This window comes from Pollachius pollachius (genome assembly GCF_949987615.1).
Source record: "Pollachius pollachius genome assembly, chromosome: 3".
Classification (NCBI taxonomy): Eukaryota; Metazoa; Chordata; class Actinopteri; order Gadiformes; family Gadidae; genus Pollachius; species Pollachius pollachius.
This window is the reverse complement of record NC_136936.1, coordinates 1,590,808-1,612,817: the sequence shown is the minus strand read 5'-3', so window position 1 is coordinate 1,612,817 and position 22,010 is coordinate 1,590,808. Positions and strand designations below refer to the sequence as shown.

At 50.7% G+C, this 22,010-nt stretch overlaps 1 protein-coding gene across 1 annotated transcript; it reads right to left on the bottom strand.

The window, feature by feature from the left end:
- Positions 1-21,947, bottom strand: timm50 (translocase of inner mitochondrial membrane 50 homolog). The gene is made up of 11 exons (XM_079731629.1): positions 21,751-21,947; positions 19,594-19,741; positions 19,415-19,446; positions 12,437-12,458; positions 5,905-5,963; positions 5,641-5,760; positions 4,096-4,200; positions 3,256-3,354; positions 2,003-2,159; positions 1,454-1,560; positions 1-1,354 (listed from the first exon to the last, which is right to left on the bottom strand). The coding sequence occupies exons 1-11, from the start codon at positions 21,937-21,939 to the stop codon at positions 1,256-1,258; spliced, it is 1,137 nt and encodes a 378-aa protein (XP_079587755.1). The 5' UTR covers positions 21,940-21,947; the 3' UTR covers positions 1-1,255.
- Positions 21,948-22,010: the final 63 nt, after the last annotated feature.

Here is a 22,010-nt window from a genome sequence, read left to right as displayed (position 1 = left end):
CCACATCCTCCTGGCCCACAATGCAATGGGGCAGCCATAGCGGTTCCATGGTTGGGAGGAGATCACACACTGGTAACAAGCACTTGATATCTGCCTGCATTTCATTAAGCTAGTGGGCTCAACGGATTGTCTTGTGGCTAGCACACCGCCACGGCAGTAGACTAGCTACACCACCTGTAGCTAGCTCACCGCCATGTCGCGCGACTAGCTACACCCCCTGTAGCTAGCTCACCGCCACGGCAGTAGACTAGCTACACTACCTGCAGCTAGCTCACCGCCATGTCGCGCGACTAGCTACACCACCTGTATCTAGCTCACCGCCACGGCAGTAGACTAGCTACACTACCTGCAGCTAGCTCACCGCCATGTCGCGCGACTAGCTACACCACCTGTAGCTAGCTCACAACCATGTCGCGCAGCTAGCTAGCTTGCTCATGTAATCCGCTCAGTTGCGTTCCTAACACAATGCTACATTGTGCTCAGAGGACTCCCAGGAGACGACTCGGCACAAGAATACTTTGATGGTGTTTTTATTGACAAAATGTTTGGATGAGGTCACATCCTGTTTTTTTTGGATGAGGTCACATCCTTGTGTGTGTGGTTATTAAGAAGAAGATGTCGCCGCTGCTCAGGACGGGAGCGAAGACATCGCAGCAGGGAGCCGGCGACTCCATCGGGGATCGACTCGTACAGTCTGTCTGCTCCTCGGTACTCCGCTCACACATCCATCAGAACCACGGCCAATGGGAGGAGAGCGTCCCAATGGGGGCGGGGCGTCCCAAGAGGTCCCCAAATATGAAGCAACATTCAATATAATATAGAAACCATGACGTACATATCACACATAGAGAGGGGGGGCCCCGGGGGGGGGGGGTGAAGAGGGCCCTGGGGAACGGGGGGAGGGGGAGACCCCAGGGGGGGGGGCCCCAGGGGGGGCCCCCGAGGTGCAGGGTCAGAGTCTGAGGGCCGGGGAGCCGGACCAGAGCGGGAGCGGCGACGGGGCTCTGGTCGCGTCTCGCTCCCGAAGACCAACACAGCTCTGAACCCCGGCTCCTGGAGTCAAACTAAAAACTGACCAATGAGCAGCCAGGAACCAGAAGAGCCCCGCCCATCGGTGCCGAGGTGAACCAATGTCCTGGCAGCACGGCCCACCCCGGCGTGGACGGTGGCGCTCGTCCCCCTCGCCACCCGTCCCCTATTGGCCGGTGGAGGTGAGGGCCGGGCTGCTATTGGTGGATGAGGATGTGGGCGGGGCTCACTGCTGCTTGGAGCGCCAGAGTCGCGAGGCCATGGAGCCCAGAGAGAAGCCCTGCTTGGTCTGCTGCCCAACCTCCGCCAGGCGCTGCTGCTCCTCCTGCAGGACACACAGTTAGGCTCCTCCTCCTCTGACCTGCTCCTCACTACTCCTCCTCCCCATGGTCGGGGGCAGTGGAGGTGCGTTTGTTTCTCCTACCTGGGCCAGCTGGGCCTGGCGGCGCTTGAAGGCGGCGATGGGGTCGTCCTCCAGGGCGTAGTTCTCCAGCACCGAGCGCACGTCCTCCACCCCGCTGAGAGCCACCGCTGGGGGGGGATGGGGAACACAAGACCTGACCACCTGGTCACCTGACCACCTGGTCACCTGACCACCTGGTCACCTGATCACCTCCTACCTGCTGCTGTCGCTTCGCTTTGGACTAGTTTTCAATGCTTTAGCTTTGGCAAAATGGTTCCATTACATATATTTATTACACGGCTCTTCTTAATGCTGTGGAATGCTCTGTTCACTTGAATGGGTCAATTATTTTATTTCAACTGACCGTTGCTAAGCATATAATGACCGCTGTCAAGGAAAGTGTTTTTTTTGCGTCTGATTCACGTCTTTTGTATCACTCTGCAACTAGTCCGGAAACCTGCGTTTCAGTTGCTAAGCGACGTCAACGTCTTTGGCAAACTATTTCTCTGCTGATCAACACTATGACAGAGGGACAGACGGACAGAGGGACAGACAGACAGAGGGACGTACTCTTGAGGAAGTTGGCTAGGTCGTACAGCGTCCGGTCCTCCGAGTTGCCGTCCCACTTCTGCAGCGCCAGACCGTTGAAGGGCTGCAGGCTGAACGACTCCCGCTTACAGTCCACCAGGATCACCTTACTGGTGTCCCGGTTCAGACACGACACGTCCTGCAACACACCCCAGGTTCAGACACACCCAGCAACACACACCCTGCAGCACACACCCTGCAGCACACACCCTGTTCAGACACACACCCTTTTCAGACACACACCCTGTTCAGACACACACCCTCAGGGGTTGACACTTAGGTTTCAAAAGCGCTTGCCCATCGGGCAGGACAGGTCATGTTCTGCCCGATGGGCAAGCGCTGCCTTTTGTCACGCTTTGTTTACTTATTTATCGAACGGTCACATCGTGCCATGAAATGATTTCAGTCCACCGTTGCAACCCATTAAAGCTATCGCCCAGTTATATGTAGACCTGCATGATTTTATGCAAATGTACATAACTAAATGTCAGGGGTAGTAGCAAAGATGTCTTTTTTAACTTTCACGTTTCTTGTAGCTCTAACTGAATAATCACAATCGCGTTTCTAGTAGTGTTGTCAAGTCACGATACTGGATTTTCTAACTTCGATACTATACCTGGAAAAATATCGATATTCTATACCATTTTCGATAACAGGGGAAAAGTTTTTTTCAGGAAAGAACGTACCCAAAGTAGATAAAGTATATCTCCACAACTGCAAGGGCGATAATGTCATCTTTGTGCCAAAATAAAGATTGTTGTGCAAGTGAAATATTCAATGGGGATAATACTTGGTTAAAGTGAATAAAGCCATGGAACACGGCATAAGTGGAAGATAACATTCCCACCTGAAATAATTATCAGTTGGTCGTTATCAGTTGGGAACGCTGTCTTACTATGAGATACAAATAAAGGTAGATATCTTATAATTTTGACACTTGACACCTCTATTTAAAGTTCAGGGCAAATATAATCGAATGCACCAAGCCAAACACTCGCAAATACACATATGGCCCCTACTTGTCCGTTCGGGCAACAAGAAATCAATCTCAACTTGCCCAAATATTACTTTTAGTTCCCCCGGGCAAGCGGGCAACCGTTAATGTCGAGGCCTGCGCCCTGTTCAGACACACACCCTGTTCAGAGGGTCCTCAACCCACCAGATGAGGTTCTACTCCCTCTGCCCCAGCAGTAGAGCAGGGCAGGGTTGCTGGTTCTACTCCCCCTGGGCAGTACCTTGACGTGGTGGCCATCCATGTACCGCGTTGCGTCTCTGAAGAGCCGGTACATGACGAAGCCCTGGGGGTCGATGCTGTCAATCAGGGGATAGGCAGTCTGCACGCACACACACACACACACACACACACAATTATTATACAAGCGTAAATTATAGTACTTAAGGGTAATTATCACATATATTTTGTCTTAATGTGAAAAGTCTGACCAGCCAAGTGAAACAGTGAATATTGTCCAGTGCTAACATGAGGCTTCATGGAGAGTGAGTGTGATGAATATGTAGTATAATCATATATGTATCGATATAAATATATATATACTAGGGCTGGGCAAGTCAACGCACTTATTACGCGTTGACGCAATCTTCTAATCTTTTTTATTTCCACTTACTTAACATTAAATTACACTTGCCTGATTAAAAATGCAGCAAGTGACTGTTTACAATTCCCAAATCTGTGGTGCTACTTATTTGAACTGAACTACACTTGTAGTAACTGTTGGTTTTAAATTGTACTCATTAACTGCGTGTTTCCCTTCGGTGTTAACTGTGGTGTTCCGTAAGTTTCATATTCAACCCACACTGAGTGAGTCAATAAAACTCCCTCAAGATCACTTGGTCTAGTTTTTGCTTATTAAGCACATTTGGAATGAATGATTATGTGTCATTCCATTTGACAATCTCATTTAACTTCAATTGGAGTGGATTTAAAATATAATTTTAAAAGTGTGGTTAATCGCGAGTCAACTCACAAATACTATGCGATTAATCGCGATTAAAACATTGAATCTTTGCCCAGCCCTAATGTACACACGTGTATACATTATCATATCGGTTCTCACCATGCCAGTCTCTGCCGTGAAGATGACGATCTCGTACAGCGGAGTCAGCTGCTGGAACAGGTAGTCTATACCTGGACGCTTCTTAAACCTCCAGCCTGTAGCCAGCTGCACACACACACACACACACACACACGGTTGTGAGAAGGTAGGAGTGTAGATTGCACTAAGGTGTAGCAGCCCACACCAGTGGTCTGAAAAGATAGCAGAAGGTGACCAGTGGCTCCTCCCCCTGGCTGACTGAAGGTGACCAGTGGCTCCTCCCCCTGGCTGACTGAAGGTGACCAGTGGCTCCTCCCCCTGTCTGACTGAAGGTGACCAGTGGCTCCTCCCCCTGGCTGACTGAAGGTGACCAGTGGCTCCTCCCCCTGTCTGACTGAAGGTGACCAGTGACTCCTCCCCCTGGCTGACTGAAGGTGACCAGTGGCTCCTCCCCCTGTCTGACTGAAGGTGACCAGTGACTCCTCCCCCTGGCTGACTGAAGGTGACCAGTGACTCCTCCCCCTGTCTGACTGAAGGTGACCAGTGGCTCCTCCCCCTGGCTGACTGAAGGTGACCAGTGGCTCCTCCCCCTGGCTGACTGAAGGTGACCAGTGGCTCCTCCCCCTGTCTGACTGAAGGTGACCAGTGGCTCCTCCCCCTGGCTGACTGAAGGTGACCAGTGGCTCCTCCCCCTGTCTGACTGAAGGTGACCAGTGACTCCTCCCCCTGGCTGACTGAAGGTGACCAGTGGCTCCTCCCCCTGGCTGACTGAAGGTGACCAGTGACTCCTCCCCCTGGCTGACTGAAGGTGACCAGTGGCTCCTCCCCCTGTCTGACTGAAGGTGACCAGTGACTCCTCCCCCTGGCTGACTGAAGGTGACCAGTGACTCCTCCCCCTGGCTGACTGAAGGTGACCAGTGGCTCCTCCCCCTGGCTGACTGAAGGTGACCAGTGGCTCCTCCCCCTGGCAGACTGAAGGTGACCAGTGACTCCTCCCCCTGGCTGACTGAAGGTGACCAGTGACTCCTCCCCCTGGCTGACTGAAGGTGACCAGTGGCTCCTCCCCCTGTCTGACTGAAGGTGACCAGTGGCTCCTCCCCCTGGCTGACTGAAAGTGACCAGTGGCTCCTCCCCCTGTCTGACTGAAGGTGACCAGTGGCTCCTCCCCCTGTCTGACTGAAGGTGACCAGTGACTCCTCCCCCTGTCTGACTGAAGGTGACCAGTGGCTCCTCCCCCTGGCTGACTGAAGGTGACCAGTGACTCCTCCCCCTGGCTGACTGAAGGTGACCAGTGGCTCCTCCCCCTGGCAGACTGAAGGTGACCAGTGACTCCTCCCCCTGGCTGACTGAAGGTGACCAGTGACTCCTCCCCCTGGCTGACTGAAGGTGACCAGTGACTCCTCCCCCTGGCTGACTGAAGGTGACCAGTGGCTCCTCCCCCTGGCTGACTGAAGGTGACCAGTGACTCCTCCCCCTGTCTGACTGAAGGTGACCAGTGACTCCTCCCCCTGTCTGACTGAAGGTGGAGGCCTCACCCCCCTCCCACCCCTCGCCATGGAGACTCACCGACCACTCAGGGTGCAGCAGTACATCGGTGAGCTCCAGCACCAGGGTGTAGGGGGGCTGGTAGTACGGCTCCTTCAGGGGCTCTGGGAGCAGTCGCGGGCTGGTGGGCTCCATGATCATCTGCACACACACACACACACACACACACACACACACACACACACACACACACACACACACACGGTGTTTGTCGGTCACCCAAAGACATCTCTACCTTCAGCCTCACTGCCCTGCTGGATACACAGGGCTGATAAACCAGCTCACCTGGCGGTAGTCTTTGAAGTACTTGAAGGTTCTCCGCAACTGTTGGACGACCGGAGCATCTGGAACATAACCGAACAGGTAGAGCTTTTAGAGCTTCAAATAGCTAAGCTACTAGAGCTTTAAAAATCCAACTGCTAGAGCTTTAAAATCATACAACTAGAGCTTTGAAACCAAACTACTAGAGCTTTAACATCAAACTACTACAGCATTAAAGTCAAACTACAAGAGCTTTAACATCCAACTATTAGAGCTTTAAAACCAAACTACAAGAGCTTTAAAATCAAACTACAAGAGTTTTAAAATCAAACTACTAGGGCTTTAAAATTAAATGACTAGAGCTCTAAAGTCAAACTAGTAGTTTTAAAATTAAAATGACTAGAGCTTTAAAACCAAACTACAAGCGCTTTCAAACCAAACTACAAGCGCTTTAAAACCAAACGATTAGAGCTTTAAAATCAAACTACTAGAGCTCTAAAGTCAAACTACTAGAGTTTTAAAATTAAAACGACTAGAGCTTTAAAACCAAACTACAAGAGCTCTAAAGTCAAACTACTAGAGCTTTATAATCTGCCTTCCTTTCGCTCCCTGGAGACTCTGTCTCAGGCTCTGTCCATCTGCCACATCGTTATGACGACGCAGCAGGATGGGGGGGCCAACATGTGGGGGATGACTTCTGCTGTGGAGAAGGGTTCGGGTTGGTGTGAGGGGGGAGGGGGGGGTAGAAGGTGTTGAACCCACACAGGGAGAGGAAGTAATGGTTTGTCTCAAGGCCTCCCCTGGGAACCAGGACCACCACACTTAACATATTGCACACACAGCAGTGGTGTGTGTGTGTGTGTGTGTGTGTGTGTGTGTGTGTGTGTGTGTGTGTGTGTGTGTGTGTGTGTGTGTGTGTGTGTGTGTGTGTGTGTGTGTGTGTGTGTGTGTGAGAATAACTCCACATCTATACTGTCAAACTTGTGGACAATTTTTACTACAATCAGCAAACTAAGCTGGCAGCTCTGGTTGCGTTTCATTCCATCTGGCACAGAAAACGTGTTACAACCTTGGCTTGGCTCACTATAGTTGTCTCGTTAATAATCAAGGAGAAAGCAGAGTGGAGCTGCACATGACAGCCGCCTGTTCCAGAAGAACATCACACCATGCTATAAACATGACAGACCAGTTTGACATATCATGACCGCCACTCCTGTTATCGAGTAGAGCTAGCATTAGGAGGATAGTGCAGCTAACTAGATGATATTGCAGCTAACTAGACGATAGTGCAGCTAACTAGAGTATTGTAAAGCTAACTAGAGGTTATCAAGGCTAACTAGACGGTAGTGCAGCTAACTAGAGTATTGTAAAGCTAACTAGAGGTTATCAAGGCAAACTAGACTATATCAAGGCTAACTACAGGATAGTGCCCCTTGCTAGACGATGGTGCAGCTAACTATGCAGGTACACGGAACATACGGCTAGCTAGAAGATCATGAAGCTAACAAAGCTAGCATGAGGCTAACTAAGTGAGAATGCAGCTAACCTAGCGGAAAGACAACATTTATTTAATTTAAACCACCGTTTAGGTTAGGGGTAGATCGGGTCAGGTGTTCTGGGTCATAAAGACTCCATTTAGGAGGTTGTCATCGACTGTCCGCTGAGCTACTTTAAGAGCTCCAGGGAGAGCGAGTTATTTGAGCAGAAACAGAAGCCACTGGCGGAGCGCCACAGCCCATAATAGTCGGCGGGGGGGGCCACAGGGTCAAGACCCCATGCTGGGGGGACACAGCGATGTCCGGTCTAGGAGGGGCCCCCTCTAGCTGCTGGAGGGGCTCCAACACACACACACGCGCAAACACACACACACACACACTAGAGGGTTCGTACCCTAACCATAGAGGGTTCGTACCCTAACCATAGAGGGTTCGTACCCTAACCATAGAGGGTTCGTACCCTAACCATAGAGGGTTCGTACCCTAACCATAGAGGGTTCGTACCCTAACCATAGAGGGTTCGTACCCTAACCATAGAGGGTTCGTACCCTAACCATAGAGGGTTCGTACCCTAACCACAGAGGGTTCGTACCCTAACCAAAGAGGGTTCGTACCCTAACCAAAGAGGGTTCGTACCCTAACCATAGAGGGTTCGTACCCTAACCACAGAGGGTTCGTACCCTAACCACAGAGGGTTCGTACCCTAACCACAGAGGGTTCGTACCCTAACCATAGAGGGTTCGTACCCTAACCATAGAGGGTTCGTACCCTAACCACAGAGGGTTCGTACCCTAACCACAGAGGGTTCGTACCCTAACCATAGAGGGTTCGTACCCTAACCATAGAGGGTTCGTACCCTAACCAGGCGATACCCTGACGCCGCCTCTAGGTCATTAGGTTAATTATCTAATCACTACAGCAGCAGTAACCATGCAGTCTGCAACAAGCGGCTGACAGTGTCACACACACCCTCTCCTCCCTCCTGGTCTCACAGGGAGCCATTGCTCCCCCCCCCTCCACACTAGCCTTCTGTCACTCCCCCAGAAGAGAGGAGGGGGAGAGAGCAATGCTTATTTACAAGGCAGCTCTATCCTGTTCTAACAGATTATAAGTCAAAGTTGAAATACCTTATTAAATAATAAAAACAATCGCATGCAAATGCAACCCACGCATTGTGAAATCTGAAACTGCGCTGATGAGCTCAATTCACTGGAAAAACATGAGGAATTCACCCACATTCCCGATGACATGGTAGGTTACCTTTACAGGTAAACAGGAATAGAGGATCAGGGAGGGGAGGGACTAGGGTTTGATTAAAGGGTTTGATTAAAACAGAGTCCCGGGACTGAAGGAGAATGAAAAGGGGAGAGCAGAGGAGGTGAGGAGATATAGAGATCTTCCTGAGGGACCCTTCATTGGAGCGTGGTCTTTAAGCTCATCAGAGAGGACTCCCCCCTCCTCCCCCATCCCCATCATGGACCACATGATGGGGGGGCCTGATATGTGAGGACCTCCCTCCCCCACTTCTATTGGGAAGCACCAAGCCACCAGATCCCAGCAGAGGGCAGGAGGTGACGTTGAGGATGTCCAGCATGGAGCTCAGTCTTCTCTACTGGTCCAGTCCACTGGCCTAAACCTGTTCTCATGCGTCACCCTGGATTACTGGAGCGGCCCGATGGTTGGGAGAGAGTTAATCAGTAGCTGGTAAGAACCACAAGATGTCTGGTGGGGAGGAGGGGAGATACATTTAGGAGATAAGGAACGCATCGCTGGACAGATGGATCGAAGGAGGCCGTCTGGGTTAGTGAATGGCAGGACCCCCGTGGGGGGGGGGGGGGGGGGTTATTGATCAAGTGATCAGTCCGATCAGCAGGCGATCAGAACAAACACACACAGACAGACGATAAAAGAATGGAGGAGGGAGAGAGGGGGGGTTGGAGGAGAGGGGAGAGAGGGTCGAGGGAGAGAGAGAGGGTGGAGGCAGAGAGAGAGAGAGAGGGTGGACAGAGGGGAGAGAGGGTAGAGGGAGAGAGAGAGAGAGAGGGTGGACAGAGGGGAGAGAGGGTGGAGGGAGAGAGAGAGAGAGGGTGGACAGAGGGGAGAGAGGGTGGAGGGAGAGAGAGAGAGAGAGAGGGTGGACAGAGGGGAGAGAGGGTGGAGGGAGAGAGAGAGAGAGGGTGGACAGAGGGCAGAGAGGGTGGAGGGAGAGAGAGGGTGGACAGAGGGGAGAGAGGGTGGAGGGAGAGAGAGAGAGAGAGAGGGTGGACAGAGGGGAGAGAAGGTGGAGGGGTGAATGGAGGAGAGAGGGGGTGGAGGGTGGAGAGAGAGGAGGGGGGGGGGTGAGAGTGGGAGGGAGGCAAGGAGATTGATCGATGAGAAAGTAGGACCCAGGAGAGAGGGTTATTGATCGGGTGGTCAGCAGAATCAGCCGGCGATGAGAGCTCGTTTAAGGAAGACCCCGACACAGCTGTCACTCACAGGCCAACCGGCGCAATGGAGGGCCCGCCTCCCCGGCTCTAGATACTCTGGGTCTGATGGCCTTCAGGTGCTACCTCGCTAGCTAGCACTAGCCTCAGAGGTCGCTGGGAACCCCCTCGAGGTGGCGCTCTGGGCCGAGCAGGAGCCTCGACTCCTCCAGGTGCCTAGGTTTCCTCTGCAGCTCCTCTCATACAGGAGTTTATACCCCGCGCGGGATGGGGGCCGTCTGAGTGTCCAGGACTCAGAGGTATTGATCAAGTGATCGCTGCAGTCAGGCACACCTCTGAGACGGGCTGGCTGGGGTAACAGAAGACGGGGGGCTGTGTTGGTGCATCGGGGAGGTAGAACCTCAGTATCGGTCCTTTCTTAGAAGATGGATAACCTGACCACAGGTAGAGCGCGTGATTGGTTAGCTCCTCACGTATCCCCTGGGTGTTCTGGAGACACGACCTCTGACCCCTAGGGGGCTGCCCCAGACAGGAGGACAGCCAGGAGGACGGAGGGGTCATAAACATAGAGAGAGACCCAATGGGGGAACAGAGGGAGAGGAGTTGATGAGGGGTGAGGGTGGACGGGGGAGACGGGCAGACTGCGCGAGAGAGGGGTATTGATCGGGTGATCAGTAGAATCCGCAGGCGATCAGAACTCGTTCAACAAGACCACGTCACAGCTGGTCGAACCAGTCGCCCGGGATCAGTTCATCTGACGTGATCATAGATATACACTGACTAGATATCAGCTCATAGAAATACACTGACAAGATGTCAGCTCATAGAAATACACTGACTAGATATCAGCTCATAGAAATACACTGACTAGATATCACCTCATAGATATACACACTGACTAGATATCACCTCATAGATATACACACTGACTAGATATCACCTCATAGATATACACACTGACTAGATATCACCTCATAGATATACACACTGACTAGATATCACCTCATAGATATACACACTGACTAGATATCACCTCATAGATATTAGGGATGGGTGTGAGTAATCGATTACTCGAGTACTCCTCGTTACAAATGAACTTAGTTGGTGGACAGGCAAAGTCAAGTTTGCATATACACACACAGACAAGTTTTCTGAAGCAAATGTATAAATTTTCTGTGTGGTGCCACTGGCGCGTGCCGTGTGCACAAAGCAAGAACTCAAAAAGTTAAGAGATGGCGGTTAGAGCAAAGCGCAGCAAAGTATTGAAATACTTTACAGAAATAGGGTGAAATGTAAAATATGCGAAACTGAGCTACCAGAGTACTACAAGTACTATGCGGCAACATATGCTCCTGAAACACAGCGGTGAGCTCCGGAAAGCAGACCCGCAGCAACCAAGTGTGTCGGCTATTGTCACCGCCGCAAGACGCAGCTGTAATCCCGGTGTTACACCGGATTCTGCGACCCACCGAAAAGTTTGACCCCAGGGGGCGCTGTTGCATATTTTCTGCAATATACACAAGTTTGAAGCGTAGAATAAAACATAAGATCTCCCCCCAACCAATGACCTTTTTATTAAAGGTGTTTAATAAATACATTTTTTTTGATTTGATTAGCATTTTACAGACCCATACAATGATAGGGCGTTTAGTACGGTCCTTCACTGTTGCTTCCCATTAACAACTACAGTCAGTGTTAAATTGTGCTGATTTACCTTTGAGCATTTCCTATTATAGGCTACTGTGTAAAACGCTGTTTAGAATCAATGTTATTATCAAAAAAAGAAGGACCCACCGGTGGGGGGAGATCTTATGTTCTATTTATGTTTTTGTTATAATGCAAACGTGCATGTTGCAGAAAATGTGCAACAGCGTCCCCTGGGGTCACACTTTTCGGTGGGTCGCAGAATTCGGTGTAACACCGGCCGTGAAGAGAAGATCACAACGCTGAGTATTTAGTTCATTTGCTGCCGTTTTATTTGCAGCTTTAAATTATTTGCAATGGTTCGGCTACTTGTTTAGTTTTTTTTTAAAAAACCTTACAGGCCGTTGTTTGACGTGATTTAAATTGTTTATTTTTGTTATGCATTTATTTTTGTAAGGAAAATGTGTTTTGAACGTTTGCAAAAATAAATAATGAATACTCTGATAACTCTGACTGTTTTGATTGAGAATAAGCATTACATGTTTGGTTGGTAATATTGCCATTCATCATTAGGCCTATTCCTGCTGCAGATGCGTTGCATTCTAAAAATAGATTTGTTTTAAACGAGTACTCGATTGATCCTCGAGGAATTCATTCAATCACTCGAGTTTGGAATTAACTACTCGTGCCCATCCCAAATATATATACTGTGATAGTGAATGATAGTAAAAATAAATGAAACAAATAACTTGTATTTTTTATTTCTTTTTACTATCATTACCACAAACACACGTCTTTAGAGTAATCTGGTATGGGAAAGGACCTCTGGCCCAGCGGACGTTCATTCATTCAACTATGTGACATAAGGTCCTCAGGTAACGGAGGAAACAGGAAGTACTGCTGGATTCCTGGAAACACCAGCCCAGTGATATGAAAACCTGCGTTTGCGCTTCTCATTCCTCCCGAGAAAAAACAAAATGCCAAACTCACCATTATCAAACTCGTCTCTAATCTGCAAAGAGAAAAACAGAAAGAGAGATAGAGATCAGTACACACAGCACTGGGTGACCATTCCGGAAGACATTAGTCTTGGGGATACACAAAACACACAAAATGGGGCAAAACACACAATACTTAACTGCTGAACTCTTTATCACACACGCACGCACACACACACTCACATAACTCATAACACACACACTAATAATAACTCATAACACACACACACTAACATAACACACACACTAACAATAACTCACAACACACACACTAACAATAACTCATAACACACACACTAACATAACACACACATTAACAATAACTCATAACACACACACACACACACACACACACACACACACACACACACACACACACGAATAACCACAGTGATAACATAACTTAACCTCTGACCTCAACAAAAGGCTAACAACATAAAGACAAAGGACTGCGATAGCTCAAACCGAAACTGATCAAGGCTGTTTCGTTTTGCTTCACCGCCATTTCAGCATTTAAAAGAGCTGTTTTTCAAGTTATGGGTGGCTGTCACTTTCATCACCCTGCTTGGAAAACGGACTTGTGTTTTCCCCTCCAGATAATGACCTGGAAGAGAGCCAGGGGCACAGGACAGCAGACCCAGGGCTCCACCCGGTGGCCCAGAGCAGTCACTACGCCTGCATGTGGCTCACAGTCCTGGGCCGTCACAGTCCGGGGCCGTCACAGTCCGGGACCGTCACAGTCCGGGACCTCCACAGACCACGGCAGGCTCCTCCCAGGTCCAACGACACCTCCTGCTCCGTTCTACAGCGTCGTATATCTTTAGTCAGGTTTGGTTGTTTGATGTCCCTCTGGAGGTCAACATAGAGGGGGCTGGACCGCGAAGGTACCGCCTCCAAGACATTCAGCGATGCTATAATCCATAGTGAAAACGAGGGGGTTCAGACTACCAACACCTCTGCTCCCATTGCTCAACCATCTCTCCCAGTAGCTCAGCCACTACTCCCAGTAGCTCCCATAGCTCAACCACCTCTCCCAGTAGCTCCCGTAGCTCAGCCACATCTCCCAGTAGCTTAGCTACATCTCCCAGTAGCTCCCATAGCTCAACCACCTCTCCCATAGCTCAACCACCTCTCCCAGTAGCTCCCATAGCTCAACCATCTCTCCCAGTAGCTCCCATAGCTCAGCCGGTACGTCTCTTTAACCTGCAGATTGCGGAGCCCTTTTAAAAACAGCCCAATACTTCACAAAGGGGCTGGTTCTATAGAAGTCCTGTTCGCTGATTGGGTGTGTGAACCCAGTGAACCCTAAAGCCCCATACGCACCCTACGGTCAATACGGATAGGAACCCTTTCGTCCCGTCCCGGGGGTCGTTTCGTCCGTCAGTGAGTCCGTCGCCTTTGAGCTTAGGAACCCGGAGTGCCCCGGGAGAAACGGAGCAATTCCAACGGAAATCGAGGCGGCAGTATAGAGTCAGAAAGCCAACCATTCGCCAAAAATAGAGAGTAGTATAATATCTGAGATGTGTATATATATATATATTGTATTTAACATTTTATACTTGTATTGTACTATATACCTGACCTTTTTTATTTTATTGTTCACCTGCTGTGGCAATGAGTTGTAACTGGTCTTTTAAAAAGGTGAGGTGTGTCACATTCCACCGCCGCCTAGGCGCAAAAAGGCGCTCCCTTTTTGCGCCTTTATTTTGCAGACTTCGGGTGACACAAAGCAAAACCATCTCCTCTACAGATGCCATGTCTGCGATTGGCGATGCCGGTAATTTGTGACACGACAGTCACTGCCCTCTAGAGGATTTATTGCGTAACACCCATGACGACGCTGAAACCGGACGGAGGTATGGAGGGCAGTCCCGGAGACAACGCTCGGTACGGACGGATTTCGTCCGGATTTTGTCCAGATTCTGAGGTATGAATGGGCCTTATTCCTCCTCTCCCCGCTCCCAGAGGACCTGGAGGTGTCAGAAGGTTCCCACACTGGGCCCTCGGTCATAGCAGCTTTATGACCCACATCTGACCCACATCCCCCCCCCCCCCTCCTCTGATCCTGTGAGGTGGTGGTCGTTGGGGGGGGGCTCTCTTTGAAGTGCCGGGCCAGGCCGTCTGCTGGGCAGGAAGGGGCAGGAACGGGCCGGGGGCTTTACTGTGGGACAGGAGACTGAGGGTCGTATCAGGCGGGGGCGAGGACCCCCAGAACACCAGCCCTCCTCCTCCTCATCCACCGCCTCGTGAGGAGGAGGAGGAGGAGACGCACTTTACACCCCCAATAGGAGCCCCACCCCCACCCAGACACCCCCACACAACAAGGTGAGAACAAAGTGTGCCTCAGAAGGAAGCGTTGGAGATGCTGAGGTTTCCCGTCCTCTGGGGACACACGCCCTTCACGCCCACAACACATTTGTTTTGAACCCCTTTAGGAGCAGGGGAGGAGAGGGGAGGCCAGGGGAGGAGAGGGGAGGAGAGGGGAGGCCAGGGGAGGAGAGGGGAGGAGAGGGGAGGAGAGGGGAGGAGAGGGGAGGCCAGGGGAGGCCAGGGGAGGAGAGGGGAGGAGAGGGGAGGAGAGGGGAGGCCAGGGGAGGAGAGGGGAGGAGAGGGGAGGCCAGGGGAGGAGAGGGGAGGAGAGGGGAGGAGAGGGGAGGCAAAGGTCACAGCAGATCAGTCATGAGGTGGACGCCCTTCTCCAAAGGCGTCAGCATCAGTTCATATTGTGGAGGAGTTTGTACATGAATCCAAGAACGGGCAGAAGTCTTGAGAGGGGGGCAGTAGTCCAATAGGGGGCAGTAGTCCGCTGGGGGGGCAGTACACCAGTAGACCGGTGGTGGGGCAGTAGTCCGGTAGTGGGGCAGTAGTCCAGTAGTCCAGTAGGGGGGCAGTAATCCAGTAGGGGGGCAGTAGTCCTGTGGTGGGGCAGTAGTTCTGTAGTCCACTAGGGGGGCAGTAATCCAGTAGGGGGGCAGTAGTCCTGTGGTGGGGCAGTAGTTCTGTAGTCCACTAGGGGGGCAGTAGTCCAGTAGGGGGGCAGTAGTCCTGTGGTGGGGCAGTAATCCAGTAGGGGGGCAGTAGTCCTGTGGTGGGGCAGTAGTTCTGTAGTCCACTAGGGGGGCAGTAGTCCAGTAGGGGGGCAGTAGTCCTGTGGTGGGGCAGTAGTTCTGTAGTCCAGTAGGGGGGCAGTAGTCCTGTGGTGGGGCAGTAGTCCAGTAGGGGGGCAGTAGTCCTGTGGTGGGGCAGTAGTTCTGTAGTCCACTAGGAGGGCAGTAGTCCTGTGGTGGGGCAGTAGTCCTGTAGTCCACTAGGAGGGCAGAAGTCCTGTGGTGGGGCAGTAGTCCTGTAGTCCACTAGGAGGGCAGTAGTCCTGTGGTGGGGCAGTAGTCCTGTGGTGGGGCAGTAGTCCTGTGGTGGGGCAGTAGTCCTGTAGTCCACTAGGAGGGCAGAAGTCCTGTGGTGGGGCAGTAGTCCTGTGGTGGGGCAGTAGTCCTGTGGTGGGGCAGTAGAAGTCCTGCGGTGATAAAACCGCTACTCAAAAAGCCTGGCCTAGACCCTGCCTTAGTCAGGAACTATCGGCCTGTATCGAACCTGCCCTTCCTGTCCAAGGTACAGGAAGGGATTGTAGCAAAGCAAATCGTCGATTATCTGACGAGGAACAATCTCTTCGAACCTTTCCAGTCAGGGTTCAGGAATTTCCACTCAACTGAAACTGCTGTTACAAGAGTTGTAAATGACATCCTTCTTGCCTTGGATAAAAACACAAGCTCAATGCTTGTGCTGCTGGACCTGAGTGCTGCGTTCGACACGATCGACCATAGCATTCTTCTTCACCGTCTTGAGCACTATGTTGGTTTCGGGGGTACGGCTCTTGGTTGGCTTGAATCGTACCTCACAGATAGAACCCAATTTGTGCTCCATGAGGGTTTGCAATCTATGTGCTTCCCTTGGGCGACGTTATCCGCAGCTTCGGAATTAGTTTCCACTGCTACGCGGATGACACCCAGCTCTTCATTCCAGTTGATTCAGGGAACTCGCCCCAGATCCAGAGGGTTGAGTCCTGTCTAGCTGCGGTGAGGGGCTGGATGTCACAAAACGTCCTCCAGCTTAACACTGGGAAGACAGAGCTGATAATTATCGGCTCCAAGCGGGACCGGAGAGAGTTTGAGGATGCCTCACTGTGGTTGGATGGACTCGCCATCCTACAGAGTGCATCAGTCAAGAATCTTGGGGTCCTGTTCGACCCTCAACTGTGCTTCAACCAACATGTTAGAAGCATAACTAGAATTGCCTTTTTCCATCTGAGAAACATTGCAAGAATCAGACCAATGTTATCTGCAGCGGATGCAGAGACACTGATTCATGCATTTGCTTCATCAAGACTGGATTATTGCAATGCACTGTTCTCGGGACTACCAAAATCTACCACAAAAAGTCTACAGCTTGTACAGAATGCTGCAGCTAGACTGCTGACCAGAACGAGAAGGTTTGATCATATCACACCTATTCTCGCCTCTCTGCACTGGCTACCAATAACTTTCAGATCGGACTTTAAGGTGCTACTGCTAACCTATAAAGCCGTGCATGGATCTTCTCCATCCTACCTGAAGGACCTGATCATTCCTTATAGTCCTTCTCGGCCCCTCCGGTCTTCGGGAGCTGGCCTTCTTTCACTGACGAAGGTTAAAAAGAAATCGGCCGGACAGAGAGCGTTTGCCTATCGAGCCCCCTTCCTATGGAATAGGCTGCCACAAGTGATCAGGGAAGCTGACTCTGTGGAGCTATTCAAAGGAAAGCTCAAAACGCACCTCTACGATCTTGCATTTGGAACATAGGATTGTGAAAACGATTGTGAAAATGCGAAGTGAAGACCACTCTGGTTGTTTGTGTTTTGTTAATGCAGTATACATTCCCGCTATGTACTGTTCCGTTGTAATTCACTATTCTGTCTGTTCTAGCATGTTGCGGTGACTGGACTGGATGCCTGGACTCTCCTCATGGTCAACCGGCCAGCACCACATCACCATTTTTGTGCATGTATTTACCTGTATGTCAATTATGGCACCCATTGCACTCCTGACCATCCCTGGAAGAAGGATCCCCCACTATGCGTTTCTTCTCAAGATTTCTTCCTTGCTAATTTCAAGGGGGTGTTTTTTCTTGCCCTTGTGGGGGCTTGGGTAAAGGGGGGTGTCATACATATTTGACTTGTTAAGCCCTTTGAGACTGTAATGGTGATTAAGGGCTGTACAAATGAAATTTAATTGAATTGAATTGATAGTTCTGTAGTCCACTAGGGGGGCAGTAATCCAGTAGGGGGGCAGTAGTCCTGTGGTGGGGCAGTAGTTCTGTAGTCCACTAGGGGGGCAGTAGTCCGGTGGTGAGGCAGGATCCAGACCAGATGCTAATCCGGTCGGCTGGCACACTTCTCCCTCCCTCCCTCCCTCCCCCCCCCCCCCCCTTTTCCCAAACTTCTTCAAGGTGAGAAAAGTGTGGAGCAGACCCCCCCCCCGACACGCCCGCAGACCCCCACTCCCTCCCAGACACCCCCCCACAACGAGGTGAGGACAAAGTGTGCCTCAGAAGGAAGCGTTGGAGATGCTGAGGTTTCCCGTCCTCTGGGGACACACGCCCTCCACGCCCACAACACATTTGTTTTGAACCCCTTCAGGCCCCGTCCACACGGAGCCCACTCTTTGGTGAAACCGCATAAGTCTTGTGCGTTTCGTCCGACCGTCCAGCCGGCGAATCCGGTGCCCGAAACCGCACGTTTCTGAAACCACCCTGGGAGGTGGTTCCAGATCTATCCGGACCTATGCGGTTTCGTGTTAGGATTCGTGTGGACGCCTGAAGCTTTAAATAAAGCCCCTTGATAAATTTAATTACTAACCCTACATTAAAAAGTATTTCTGCTCAATTTAAAAGGTTGAATCTCCTCGTGACTGAATATTCCTGAACCGCATAAAACGAAACCGGATCGTTTCCGCCCGTTTCGGCTCCGTGTGGACGGGCGCCTCAGGAGAACGGTCAGCTGATCGACTAGAGCCTGCTGCAGTGTCTCCAACTGCAGTTACAGGCACCGACCGATACGCACCATCAATGAACTCTCTCTTCTATCTTATTCTATCCACCCAATATTTAGATATTCGTTTGGAAACCCTTGATTTCCGGAGGTGTTGGTGTTCTAGGTGGGACCGGAGTGTGTCTGAGGGCTGGTCAGTAAGGGGGGTGTTGGTGATCTAGGTGGGACCGGAGTGTGTCTGAGGGCTGGTCAGTAAGGGGGGTGTTGGTGATCTAGGTGGGACCGGAGTGTGTCTGAGGGCTGGTCAGTAAGGGGGGTGTTGGTGATCTAGGTGGGACCGGAGTGTGTCTCCCACAGCTCCAGCCTCCAGCTCACACTCAGATGGGAACAAGTGTGCCAGTTTAACGCAGAGCCGAGCTCTTCCCGCTCGTAAAGCAGAGACACCCTTCATCTCCCTGAAGACCTTTCCTTTGATGTCCTTGATAGTCCCCCTCTTTCAGGCCAAGAGCTTTGTCAGTGAGGGAATTCAACTTGGCAGGCAAACCAGTTGATGAATTCAACATAGTGGGCTCTAGTGCATGTTCATTGCGGAAACACATCCACTGATCATAAGAGGGCTGCTCAGAGTTTTTGGAGGGAGTGCTGAAGCCTTCCATTCATTCGGGTATAGTTTGAGGCGTTTACGTTTCCTCCTCACGACTCCCTTCTCTGATCAGAGTATCATTGAGTCTCCTCCAAACTAAACTAAGGCCACAGTTTAGAGGTCATCATGCAAATACAACCCCCCAACGCTAACCCTAAACACGCACCTAACCCCAAACCCCGCAGACAATTCCAGGAATATTAATATTTGTTAGAAAACTTTACTAAATGTTAAAGTTGGCAGCCATGATATCAGGCACCACCGCATCATGTGGTGCAGGTGTGTGTGAGTGAAACACAGCATACCTTATTTCCTTGCTCGTCCTCGGAATTGCTACCTACAGAGAGCCAAAAGGAGAGCAGAGAGAGAGGGCGAGAGAGAGAGAGAGAGAGAGAGAGGGTGAGCGAGGGTAATCCAGAGGTGAAGCCGTCCTGAGAGTCGGGGTGCGTCTGTTTTTACCACAGGAGGACCGATCTAGACTTACCGAAGACGTAGACCATTCCCACTGCTCCGCCCATCCCCATCAGGCCGGCCAGGCGGATCATCATCTTCTTAGCATAGGCTGTGTTCTCCTTCTGTTTCTCCTCCTTCTTCTGCTGCTCCTCCTTCTCCTTCTGCTGCTGTTCCTCCTGCTGTGGAGCACAACACAGTGTTCAGCTCCTCTCCGTGGCTCCAAACAGCACCTTGTAACGACCGTTCTACTTAAAGCCATCAGAGTCACACCCCCAAGCTCCAGGGTTTTCCCTCTAGGTCAAACGGAGCCAGGGTCCACTACGGGTCAAACTGACTTAATGCAATAAAAGGTTTACAACACATTCTTAAAGTCCAACTGTCGTGTCTCTGTCAGGGCAGGGGGGTAACACTGGTTTAAACCAAACACTGTCCCACCGTTTACTCTCTGTCCTCCAATGGTGGCTTTAGCTCAGGGACACTTTGACCTTCACAAGGAAAACATCTACCAGTACCCAGAATAACATGCTAGTGTACCAAAGGACCGCTATATAACATGTTACCGTACCATAGGACTGCTATATAACATGTTACCGTACCATAGGACCGCTATATAACATGTTACCGTACCATAGGACCGCTATATAACATGTTATGTATAATAGGAAAGGCATAGGACCATTATATAACAAGTTAATGTACCATGGGCCATGTCATAGGACCACTATATAACATGTTACTGTGCCATAGGACCACTAAATAAAATGTTACTCAACCATAGGGCATATTATAGGACCACTACATAACAGTGTTGTATTATAGTACACCTGAATTAAACCACAGTTGGAATAAGTGGACCGAAAGGCTTAGTGACAACATACCACACGTTCATGTATTAACACATTACCACACCTTAATATATTAACACACAACCACACGTTAATACATTAACACACTACCACACGTTCACGTATTAACACACTACCGCACGTTCACGTATTAACACACTACCGCACGTTCACGTATTAACACACTACCACACGTTTACGTATTAACACACTACCGCACGTTCACGTATTAACACACAACCACACGTTAATACATTAACACACGTTCACGTATTAACACACTACTACACGTTCACGTATTAACACACTACCGCACGTTCACGTATTAACACACAACCACACGTTAATACATTAACACACTACCACACGTTCACGTATTAACACACTACCACACGTTCACGTATTAACACACTACCACACGTTCACGTATTAACACACTACCACACGTTCACGTATTAACACACTACCGCACGTTCACGTATTAACACACTACCACACGTGAATGTATTAACACACTACCACACGTTCACGTATTAACACACTACCGCACGTTCAGGTATTAACACACTACCACACGTGAATGTATTAACACACTACAACACGTTCCAGTATTAACACACTACCACACGTTCACGTACTAACACACTACCGCACGTTCACGTATTAACACACTACCACACGTGAATGTATTAACACACTACCACACGTTCACGTATTAACACACTACCACACGTGAATGTATTAACACACTACCACACGTTCACGTATTAACACACTACCACACGTGAATGTATTAACACACTACCACACGTTCACGTATTAACACACTACCACACGTGAATGTATTAACACACTATCACACGTTCACGTATTAACACACTACCACACGTGAATGTATTAACACAGTAACACAACTGGTACTCCCGGTCACTACATAACCAACGGGAAGGGACCTAACATTGGGGACATGACGTCCTCCCGTGGGGACACGTCCTCCCGTGGAGACATGTCCTGCTCATGGGACACGTCCTGCTGATGGGACACGTCCTGCTCATGGGGACATGTCCTGCTCATGGGGACACGTCCTCCCATGGAGACATGTCCTGCTCATAACAGTGGGAACTGTCCCGGTGTTTGACAGGCTAGCAGCGGTAGCTAGCGCTAGCTCAGGGACGCGGGGGACGCTTGTTTAAGCGCCTGGCGGGGTTTGTGGGGGCGGTTTTATATATATATAAATATATATATATATTCACCCACACACAAACACACACATCCCGAGGCCTCGGGCTGAGAACCACCCGCCCGGAAACTCTGGGACGAATCGTGCGCTCCTCTGGACTCACCTGAGCGATCTGTTGGAGGACGCCTTGCGCCAGCCCGACGGTTCCTCCGCTATCTTTCGTGCACTGCGCCCGGACCCCGACGGGTCCGGCCCTCAGCCCGGTCCTTAGCCCGGTGCTCAGCCCGGTGCTCAGAGCCCCGGGGCGGCTCAGGTACCGGAGACACATGGGGAGCAGCGCCGGTGTCGACATCTTGCACTGGGAGGAGACGCGCGCCGGCGAGCGTTACGATGATAAGGTCGAATGAAGCTGATTGGCTGGCG